General features: G+C 35.4%; 1 protein-coding gene across 1 annotated transcript in view; it reads right to left on the bottom strand.

Moving 5' to 3' along the window:
• Positions 1 to 488: 488 nt before the first annotated feature.
• LOC133192292 (transient receptor potential cation channel subfamily M member-like 2) overlaps positions 489 to 12,344 on the bottom strand; it is a 54,499-nt gene continuing 42,643 nt past the window's right edge. The window contains exons 23-25 of the mRNA XM_061328306.1: positions 1,892 to 2,015; positions 1,176 to 1,404; positions 489 to 998 (exon numbers count right to left, since the gene is read on the bottom strand). Coding sequence (XP_061184290.1) covers positions 489 to 998; positions 1,176 to 1,404; positions 1,892 to 2,015 — 863 coding nt within the window. The remainder of the gene's footprint in view (positions 999 to 1,175; positions 1,405 to 1,891; positions 2,016 to 12,344) is intronic.

A 12,344-nucleotide genomic window follows, 5' to 3' on the forward strand; every position in this document is an offset into this window, starting at 1 on the left:
CAGTCACTCACTTCTTTTGAAATTACTCAGGAAAAAATCTCTTGAAACACACACCATCAAATGCATTGAATAAAAACTTTACAGTGAAAACAACTAAGAATTGAACTAGCTTGGAGAATTTTTGTTAAAGGCCATGAACAGATAATACTTATAATATAAAACTTTAAAATTCATTGTGATCTGTTGGTATTTCATTGTTTCTTTAAAATAACACTCTAAGTACTATAATCTGTTTAGTCTCCACACAAAAAAATTGGTTTTATTTGCAAAAAACAAATTTACTCCACAAGTTAAAAAAAAAAGCTTGGAATAAATGCTCGAAAAAGAAAACTACCAAAATATTATTCCAACATCTAATGAAGAATCATTAAACTCATTCCATTTGAGCAACGTTGTAAACCTGATTACTTCATATATTAGTATTTTACTATTTTTAATCACGTGAAAAAAACAACAAATCCTAGTTTTCAGAGACTTTAACGAAATATTTAATCCGATTCGGACAGTTGCCGACTTCGTCGTCGATTAAAAATCCTCTTTTTAGAACGCCTTTCATCTTCTGTACTGCTTTCTACCCGAAGGAGCGATTTCTTTGACCGCAGTCTTCTAGGCATGTCAGAATCGGAATCACTTGCCTGTATATTAGACCCTGTTCTCCTAGGCATACTTAGAATATTAGACGAATCCGGAACTTGGGGTTGTACATCATCACTGTCAAAGGAATCATCAGACAAATTAATTTGTGTTGTCTGATGACGTTGTAAAAACAGATTCTTGGGAGTAGAGTCTGGACCTCCCCTTATTGGCGACTTGGTCAGTCGGGGAGACAAATTCGAAGCAAGGCTAGCCATATCTTTCCAAGCCTCACTTTCTGGTTTGGCGTTATTTTGTTGATCCAAGTTTATTATTTTTTCCTCCTCTTGCTGCTTTTTCTTCTTCTTATCTTTTTTATGTTTCTTCTTCTTCTCTTTCTTCACCTGATCTTCATCAACAACATCCTTCAAAATTACAAAAATGAAGGAGCTTGGATTTGTATTAAGATATATGTGTAACATTCCATAAAACTTTTTCCACATGAATGCTTCAAATGCTTGTAGTGATATTACAAATACTTATTATGTATAGGGGAAAAACATGACCTTGATAAAATGAAAGTGAAAGTAAATCATCCGGACCTCCTTTGCTTCTCCTTTCGTTTTCTGCTCCTCTTTCTCCTCCAAATTTTTAGCATAGTCAAGGACAGCTTCAGTCCTAGGCCAACCACTGGGTTCCAGGGGACAAGACTCTAGTGTAGTCTCTCGGGCCATTTTGACCGTCTGTGTGGCACTTAACGTCTGATTAAGAGAACTGCCTCCGTGGTCAGCGGTCAGTTCCTCCTCCACCAATTTAAACAGCTCTTCTACCCTGAAATAAATAAAGGACTTAATTCTTTCAACTATACCTTTATGATATTTTACTTTATCCCATGTTTACCCCTTTATCCCGTGGATATGACTCATTGGATAAATTTTTCATAATCCACAATTAAGTGCAGTTGTGACGTCACAATGGTTTTTGCGTTAGCGTGATGAAGTAAAATAAAGTGGAGTCCTATATAAAACAGTGTAAAACATTGGTTGTGAAGTATTAAACAAGGGATAAAAAGAATCTCCCATGATTTGTAGTTGGATATGACTTTTATCCAACTCGTTGTGTGTTTTTATCCCCTCGCCAAGGCTCGGGGATAAAAAACACACAACTCGTTGGATAAAAATCATATCCAACTACAAATCATGGGAGATCCTATATTTATACACAAACTTCAATTTCACCTTTGAAGTTTAGATTCTGTTGAATCTTAATAACATTTTTGTTCTTTGGATTCTGAATTTGTCTGAGTTAGTTGACTTACCGTTTTTGTAGTTTAGATTCTGTTGAATCTCTATGCTCTGATTTAATTCGTCTGAGATAGTTGGCCATTTCCTCTTTCTCAAAAAGTTGTAGAAATTCCAGGTGTCTCTGTGTGAACTGTACACCTAAGATGAATACAAAATATTTATTAAAAGAAATATAACAGAAATTTAAAGAACACATTATTCCTGTTGTTATGAATTACTCCTTTCAATATCAATGCACTTTTTTAAGAAATAATTTTGAACTTCCAAATTCACACTTATAAACTTTATATTCTAAGTTTCTTTTTCCTAGCACTTAGCCAGACTCATAAACTTCTTAAGAACTTGGCCTAGATGGCTTTTAGAATTTAAATTTCTTTTCATATTATGCCCTATGTTGCTTTTTAGATTTGTATGAGAGAAATATCTTTTACAGGGTATTTCCAACTTATCTGTGTAGATAAAAATAAGAAATCCTTCTACGTTTACTGTAAAATCACATATTTTTTTGGTTTAAGAAAAAAATATTAGTTCAAGGGAATTAGATTTCGATATTTCGTGGTTGAAGAAGAGGTCTAATGTAACTTTTGTGGGCTTATTGGTGTTGGTAAAAACAAGGGTTCACATCATAAAAGAATATCGGGTCACAAGTTTCAAATAAACAAAGGGGGCCAGCAGTTTCTCTACAAAAACTTTAATTTACCTGATCATTCTATTTTATCAATGAAAGTTAGAATGCTAGAAAAGATTTACCATCATACTTGCAAAGGACAATCTGTATATTTTATTCTGAATTCCAATTTTGTCTGCAAGTTTCGATTTCTGTGCATTCCAATTTTATCAGAATGACACGTTTATCAAATGTTGAGAAATGCACGAGCGCCATATTCAGATCAGTGAGTGCAGTAGAGTTTGCTGTGTTCTAGCTGAAAGTACCAGACATACATCACGGTAATTATATATTAATTATTTATTACATACTGTCTGCTATATGTATTTACTTGTTACATTGAATTTGAATAGGAATTTGTCATATAACCATTGTCTACAAAATTTAATGTAAGGAGCACTTTTTGTGTCATGATTTATATTGATAAAAAGTTACATTATATGTACATTCTGTATTGAGTACAAGTATTTATTATATTTACATTTCATTTGTAGTCAATCTATCTCAGAAACAGGGACTTTGTCATTTTATATCACAGACAAGGACTTTGTCATACAATGCCAGAATGTGTCCATGTTAATAAAGACATTGAATTGAACCTGTGTCGTTGGTACAAGAGAACACTACAATACTAATAGTCCATCACTGAGTACACCTTTCCGTAAACAACGACAAGAATACTGGATTAGGAAACTAGGCACAGCCTTTCCATATGGAAGCAATCACAATGTCAATAGTATTGGGAATCTTTCAAGTCCACAGTGTACCAATGTGAATGTGATGGGCCTTTTTAACCATACTCAGAGACGTAAGCGTAGTCATGGACATCGGTCATACAATAAATCTATTGGACTATTGGCGCGAGAAGCGCTGACTTTTACAATCAACGACTTACTTTATACTAGGACAATATACGGAATCTCTTTTGCGCTATAAATATTAAACTTAACAGTTAATTAAACAATAGTAATGGGCCATTTCAAAGCCTATATTACGATGTCTAGGAAGGTAACGGCAACAACCCTAGTCTCAACCCCTTCCCCTCTCACATTGACCTACTCTTGCTTAGTTTTCCTAAAATGTGTTTTCTTCCTTATTTCCTTATTTGATTCCTTCAGAAATGATATTGAAAGGAGATACTACCCCTTACGAATAACCTTATTTAATTTATGTAATTCTGCCTCCCGTCATCTCTTGCGTTGATTGCATACTTGAAATCATGTTAGTGCTCCTAACACCATACCTATAACTACTATTAAGGTTTTCTTGTCTATTATCAATTCCGTACCTGCGTACATAAGGCAGATTTAAATGTCAAAGTAAGCCTTCGACTGTAAAAGTCAGTGCTTCCCGCAAAAGTCCAGTATACACGATGTTTCTTTTGATTCACTTCACCTTATGTAAATAAACAGTTAGGTCCCCATCACATTCGTACCAAACTTTACTCTGTCCCTTTGAAAGGTCTATATGGTGTATTTGAAAAGGTCAAGGAAAGTCCATATTTGGATTCTTCGACACCAGAATACAGGCTTGGATTTGTGATTATGGATATTGCAAATCATAGGCTTTTTAAACCGCCAATTTTTTTACGGAAGATAATACTGCTCAAATAACCCGTTTGTTCCTTAAATTTCAATTTGCAATAAACGGAATGGACGCAATTAATATTAGTAATATTCTTAATCACAAAAGGGTCCAGACTTGTATTCCACCATATTTCAAGTTGAAGTCCACACCTTGTATTTTTTTTTTTTTTATAAATATACATCGACTATTGCTTCCAAACTTTTTGATTACAAAAAATCCCTACAATGCTTAGATATCAAACATCTAAATAATCCTCCTACGTGTTAATGTTGTTCTTCACCCTACAACTATAGTCCTGCTGGACACGTCATTACTGGCGATGTAAACATAGTTAATAATGAGGACCTTAAATCCCTTAATATTAGAGGGCCAAAATTTAGGGAACACTGTTCTTTCAACTGGCGTCATAATTTTATAAATATTATGAATTCTGTGGAAGAATACGCCAGGCGATGGACTAAACACAAAAAAGAAGACCTTGACACTTAGACAGAATGGATTAAGATCATCAGATGGATGTTAAAATAGCGCATTAAGCAATTGAGGGGCTGTATGAAAAGTATTTATCCTTTTGTCTTTAATAATTCAGAAGTAAAAAAGGAATTAGATAGATTACACGATCAGTATGTACTGGTCCCAGCTGACAGAGCTGGTAACAACATAGTCTTTGTTTGTAAGGCTCATTATTTGAATTGTATTTTAGAGGAACTAAGATTTAGTTCTACGGGTGGAAGTCCAACTTACACCCATACCTCCCTTTCTAAGGAGGAAATTCTTCAAAATCGCATGTTCGTTTTAGATAATTTTAATATTCCCAATCAAAATGAATTTGAATTACCAATCCATTACTGGATTCCTAAACTTCATAAAAATCCTTACAAAGATACTTGTATCATTGCTGCGGCGTTTTTCCTTTGATGTCCACTGTGTTTTTATTTTTGATACACCATGACTAACTGTGCTCTAACAACCATGCTCTATAAAGATAGAACACGCCAGGGTAATGATGCAACAATTCCAATGACCCTTGACCTTACATTGATATAGAAAAAGAATATAAACAAAGTAGCTGACTTTATAAGCAAAAACACATATAAACATAGTTAAGGTATACCTTTCCTTAGGTCTATGTAACGGGATGGCACTCAATCACTGGGGTGTATTAACTGATTAACGGTACTTTGAACACCCAGAAATTTACTAACTTTAAACCAATTTATTTTTAAATTAAATGATGGACTCCAGTAAATAATTAAAATAAGATTTAAATAGCTTGAGATGATGGTTTATTCTGGCTTAATCTCAATTAACAAATTAAATAAAATTTTATCAATGATAAAAATTCAATCAAGAAAAATACAATAAAAAAAAAAATAATGGCTGCAGTCGTCTTAACCCCAAATTCCCAAAAATATTAAATTTCCCTAAGACATATTAATTAATATTGTGAAACGGCTCTAATAAATAAATAGGCCTAGCTAAATTTCTTCAAATTACTGAGTTACTAATAGAAATAAAGAAAAATTCCCCAAAAGTTCTTAAAATTTCACCTACATCTTATCCTAAAAGCCCAAAAATCTGGAGTCCCCGTTGTACAACGGGTGCTCACTTATATACCCTCGGGGAACGGTATCCGTTCCAAAACAACACGGAATCCGTTGGAAAGCAACGGAATCCGATAGAAAAATACAACAGAAAATAGTTCCCATCTATAAAAAAATTACTTTAACAAGTTTAAAATACGAATAAAATATAACTCTAATTCATTAATATATTATGCAACATAATTAATTACCTTAAAGCTCATTTTTCTAATTAATAGAAAAATCTGTCAGCGCATAAATATCTGGGGTGCGCGGATCAAAGAAGTAAACGAAAATTCACCCATAATGCATTGCGCCGAAATGTAAATAGAAAACTAAGACTGTCTGCAGCTTACAACACGTGTTTGCACAATACAGGTAAAATACCAGTAAAAAACGTAATTTTCTTAAAACATTTAGTAGATCATGCTCTAGTTACAGCATTTATGCAATTATTTCAACAAGGACATCGTTAAATATGAAAGGATATGCATATATTACATGTGTTCGTTCTACTTTCACTTTACATACGATGACATGAAAAGTTGTGAATCCAAATTTAGAACATTAAGTAATAAACATACAATACATATGATCAAAATACTCAAATTATGAATCATTTATAGAGGTAGATTAATATGACAAGATTTGTATTTTAAATACAAATAAAATATGGAAACTTGAAATGATCAAACTTTACATTACCCCTCCGTTAAAAACATTCATGTCCTCATGAATAATAATCAAATACTATGACAGTACCATTGCAAGTATGCAAATAAAAAAATATGTACAGTTGATGAGATTATGAATGTTAATAACAAAACAACATTAATAACAAATTATCAGCATTTTAAGATGTATACTAACCACAACTCAATTCACTCACAAAAACTTTCTATTATATACATACATCAAGTCAATATCAATGATGCTTATAAATATGTTATATCCAGGTACACATATTTAAATATGTACAGTCATACTGACATTGTTTTTCAAAAAAAAATCCACCTCTAACCCACATCTATAAACAATTTACCCAAATGTACAGATTTATTTTTAACAACAAAGTTTATACATAATCCACAGATTATTAAAAAAAAAAGAAGAGAAAACACTAACAATACAAATTGAGATTAATCATAGTAATATATTCTTTACTTCCTCCTGTTATACGGTGCTTGGTACCTTTGATACTGGTTGTTGTTCCTTTGCCTTACTGGAGATCTTGATCTTGTGAATTGATTTATGGCATCATTCCGGGTTGTCTGTCTATCATTCCTGGTCATCTGATACTGATCCCTTAGGCCCTTCAAAATATCAGTCTGTGTTTGCATCTCATGATGGATGTTCTGCAGGGTCCTCTGAACATTGAATAGGTGGCCCACGATGTCATACATAAGACGAGTCTGTGACCTTGATCTCGATCTCTCTCTTGGTTCTGCCCTTCCTCTTGTCCTTGCTCTCCTTTTAGTACTCTCTTTCTCGTCTTCACTGAAACTACTGCTACTTCTACTTCGTGATCTCTTTTCTTTCTCCATCGACTTCCTTGGGGCTTGCCTTCCACCTACTTCTGTAGCACTGGTAGTTTGTGTAGGAATTATAGTTGCTCCTTCTACTTTCTCTGGTGGCAGACAAATTGGTGTAGCGGTAGTTTGCTGTTGAAGAGGCTCCCCCAGAAAGGAAAAAAGTTCCGGGTCAACATCGTCCAACTGCAGCAAGTCTGGGAAGGTGGGAGTGGGTTGGAGTCGTTGAAAGGCAGAGTTGCTAACCTGGCTTTGAGTGTTACATGTAACACTGGTTACTGTGGAGGGCAATACTGGTGGAGTAACAACAATGGGACTATTATGACTCAATGGTTGAGGCGTAGGGGCAGCAGCAGCCTTACTAGTGCCCTTCAGTCTGTCCAGCCAAACTTTCCTAGACTCCTCTTTTCCTAATCTTTCAAAATGCTGGTCTTCCTTGGGAATAATACCATCTCTGTTCTTCTGTAAGTAAGTCTCGTCACTCCCCGGCTGTCTCCCCAAGCGTACCAAGTTATCCCTGGCCTCCTGGTGTCTGCTGTAACTCTTTACATGCTCCTTGAGCTTATTCTCCTCATCCGTCTGAAAATGGCAGAGGGAGCAGTAATATGGAATTGAATCCAGTGGTATGTGGTATTTGTATATGTGGCTGATGACGTACCGCTTCTCCCCCTCCTGCTTGTCGCAGAGAAGACATCGATATACTCTGCCTCTCTTCAGTATCTCCTTGGCAGTTGACATGTTAACTTCAGCCATCTATACAATATAAATATTAAACATATATACAACATCCGTTCATTAAGTACTGTAGTAATAACTTCAAGATAATATCCAACCCTTCCCCAGGATTCTCTTAGATGAATAAAGTTGACGACTGCAGACCACATCTCTTTTAATATGAGACATTGTCCAGATTAAAAACTTCACAAAAAATAATTTCCTAGCTTCCTATTTATAATAATTTCTTTTCTAAATGATAAAAGATGATGACATTGTATAGGGACGATAACTCAGGAGATTATCAGTATAACTACTCATAATAAGGTTTTAGCTTGTCATGATGTATAACTTTCTGGGTAGGATTATCAAGGGACTTCACTCTGTAAGTAAGATCTGAAATTTTCTCCACAATAATACAAGGTCCCCAGTAACAGTTACTGAGTTTTCCCGTGTCGGATTCATTTAGAACCCATACTTTGTCTCCTGCCTTGTAATGGTTGAGAAAAGTTTTTAGATTATAGAAGTGTCTTTGTCTTTCTGTAGAGCTATTTAAGTGCAGTCTAGCTATCTCGTGTGCTTGTTGTAAGCGATTTCTTAGTGATTCCACATATTCCCCATAATCTACCACAGAGTTATCTTCCTTGGTTCTACTGCCAAAGATAATTTCTGTTGGGATACGCACTTCGCGTCCTAGCATCAAAAGATTTGGTGTAACACCTGTCGATTCATGCACACTTGATCTATATGCTGCACCAAGGCATCCCAAGTATAAGTCCCAGTCTGTCTTATCATCTTTTATATAACTCTTGATCATCTTTAGAAGTGTTCTATTGAATCTTTCAGTTTTTCCATTACATTGGGGATGTCTTGGTGTTGTTCTTTTCTTCTTTATTTCAAGTAAATTGCATAATTCTTCAAAAATTTTGCTCTCATAATTTCGACCTTGGTCAGAAAGTATAGAGTCTGGACACCCATAACGACTGATGACTTCGTTTAGCAGAACTCTTGCTGTAGTGACAGCTGTTAAATCTGAGATGGGGATAATTTCTACCCAATTTGTAAAGTGGTCTGTGGCAGTTAGAATGTATTTATTTCCTCGAGCTGTTTCTGGTAATGGCCCAAGAATGTCAGTTGATAATCTATCTAAAGGTGCTCCTACAGTCATTTGTCCTAATTTAGCTTTTGGACTTCTATATGGCTTTTTATTCCTTTGACAAATTTTACAACTGGCCACATAGGCACTTATATCTTCTTTCATCTCAAACCAAAAGAAATTTTTTGATATTCTCTCTTGAGTTTTCTTTCTCCCTAAATGACCACTTAACAGATTATCGTGAGCAAGGGACATGACCTCTTTTCTAAATTTCTTAGGTGTAACCAATTGCAAATGAAACCCGGAGTTATCCCTTTTGTGAAATTCCTTCACCAAAAGTCCATCCAAAATTTTCAGTGAGCTAAAAATATGCCAGTAATATCGTAGTGGTTTAGATTTCATTACTATATCTGAGAACTCTGGTCTACAATCCTCTTCAACCCATTTGTAAATTTCACTGAGGTCAGGGTCATCAATTTGTTCTTTTTGAATCTGTGATTTACTGTATTTCTCCCACATTGAAGAATATCCCAAGCTAGTTTTGTTGGTCTCCTGTCTTGTTTTAACAGCTCTAGTGCATTCTGCAGTGTTAGTATCTAACGAAGGTTCATTTTTTGAAACAATATTGTTTAGGAAAGAACTACACATGTCGGTAGCCCTTTTCTTACATTTGTTACATGGGCCACACTTTAAATACTCAAGACTGTCTGTCTCTGGGCAAGAACAATCTGCTGGATTATCGCATCTACTCAAAGCATCAGCATTGTTGTGTTTTAATCCAGGTCGATACTGGACGGAGAAGCTAAAATATGACAGAATTTCCAACCAACGCGCAATGCGTCCTTTAGGCTCCTTTAATTTAAAGAGCCATACAAGGGCTTGATGATCAGTGCGCACAGTAAAGTGACGACCTAATAAATATTGTCTGTAGTACTCAACAAAGTAGCGTAGTGCAAGAAGTTCCTTGTCAGTTATACAATAATTTTTTTCACATTTGTTTAAAGATCTGCTACCATAGGCTATGACCCTTTCTTTACCATTCTGCATCTGTGACAAAACACCTCCTATTGCTAAGTCACTCGCATCAGTATCCAAAATATATTCACCATCATCCAAAGGATAAGCAAGTATTTCTGGACTTATAAACAACTCCTTGAGTTCACTGAAAGCTTTTTCACACTCGTTAGTCCAAATGAAGGGTCTTCCTTTTTTAGTTAAATCAACTAAGGGTCTAACTAAATTTGCAAAGCCTTTGATGAATTTTCTATAATAACTGCCCATTCCTAGCAATTGTCTAACCTCTGTAACTGTTGAGGGCCTTGGCCATTGTATTATTTTGGCAATATTGTCGGGATTAGGAAGTACTCCTTCAGCTGATACTACATGACCTAAAAATGTGACACTTGTCTGGAAAAGATTACACTTTTCTGGTTTAAGTTTCATTCCAGAATTTCTTATTCTTAAGAAGACATCTTCAACTCGTTGCAGGTGCTCTTGGAAAGATGATCCAAAGACAACAATGTCGTCAAGATATATAATACAAGTCTGCCAGTTTAGTCCTTGCAAAACAAGTTCCATAAGTCTCTGGAATGTGGCACAAGCTGTGCTCAAGCCCATAGGCATTGTAGTAAATTCGTAAAGTCCATATTTAGTAATAAAGGCCGTTTTAGGAATATCTTCCTCTTTTACAGGTACCTGGTGGTAGCCAGATGTAAGATCAAATGTAGAAAAGTAGACAGATCCTCGGACTGTATCTATGCAGTCCTGAACTCGAGGAAGTGGAAATGCATCCTGGCGAGTTACTGTATTAAGACGCCTATAGTCTATGCAACATCTGGTTTTTCCATTTTTCTTTTTAACTAGTACTATTGGACTAGCCCAAGGAGAACTTGATTTTCTAATAATTCCTTGTTCCATCATTTGTTTGACAACTTTTTGTTCTTCATCTGCAAATGCCAAGGGCACTCTCCTTGGAGGCTGTCTAATAGGCTTGGCACCTCCAGTATCTATTTCATGATGTACAAGAGTGGTGACTCCTAAATCGGTATCATTCTTTGAAAAGATAGACTGATAATTGCAGAGAAGATCTGAAATTTGTTTGCATTCTCTTTGAGTTTTATCTTGGATTGCCCTACAATACAAATCTGAAAGATAATTAGGAACGGTCGACTCTGAAGAGTTGTCTCCCTTGTCAGAGTGATCTACTTGTACTTTTCTGACTTGTTCACTACTTGATTGAAGCTTACTTTCTGAAGACAAGACTTCAGCCACATTTAGGGTATCAATAAGCTCTGCTTCTCCTAAAATACCATCCTGTTGTATCTTGGCTTCTGTATTGAAAGGATTTAAAACTCTAATCTTTGCTGAGACTCTATTTTCCATGTCTATCAAACAAGAAGCCATCAAAAGTGGAAACCTGTTATTGAAATCATTTGTAGGTTCAATACAAAAAGTATTACATAGCAAATTCTTGTCAGACTCAAATCTGTCTACAAAAACATCTATCAGCTTCTCACAGTTAGCTGGAATGACATAATCATCTGCTGCTATAACTCTCCTAGTTCTGTCTAGTGTTTGTCTAAATTCAATTTCTGTTCCCCTAAAATTGATTATATTTTCATGCAAGTTAATATTGACAGGTCCATTTTCTGGTTTTAATAATATATCAAGTCCTAAAAGTGCTTGGTCTTCTATTTCAGCCACAATTATCTCCTCTTGGAAAGTTTCATGGTCGAGTTGAATTTTAAAAATGGCCTTTCCAAATTCTTTCAAAGGTTCTCCACTAACACTTGTTAATAGATTAGATTTCTTTAACTTTGGTCTCTGGTCTTGGGGAATTCTGTCAAAAGTTTTCTTTGATATAATGGATCTGGTTGCACCAGTATCTGTGGTCCATTCCAAACCTACTCCCTGTACAGATCCACTTATATATATTCCTGGACAGCTGTTGATTTGTCTTAAAACACTGGTAAAATGGGAAGAATGGTCAGATTCAATAGCCGTGCAACAACTCGTATTAAGGGATTCACCTGCATTTGTATCAAGCATCTCACTTGATGTATGTTGAGGCTCAGACAGACCAAATGTCTGATTGTCACTATCAGGGTTCACAATGGGCACCGCACTACAGTCCACCAAACTGTCTCCAAGTGTGTCCAAACTTCCAACAACCCCATTTTCCTCAACTTCACAAAGTTCCTGCTGATCATGAGTCTCACAAGGTCCACTACCTGTACTCTCAGCATCATAAAATACATCATCAGTTAAGTCGCAGTGATCTCCCTTAATTTG

The sequence above is a fragment of the Saccostrea echinata genome, unplaced genomic scaffold (genome assembly GCF_033153115.1).
Source record: "Saccostrea echinata isolate AGI-Se365-2 ecotype Australia unplaced genomic scaffold, CSIRO_AGI_Sech_v1 ptg000025l, whole genome shotgun sequence".
Classification (NCBI taxonomy): Eukaryota; Metazoa; Mollusca; class Bivalvia; order Ostreida; family Ostreidae; genus Saccostrea; species Saccostrea echinata.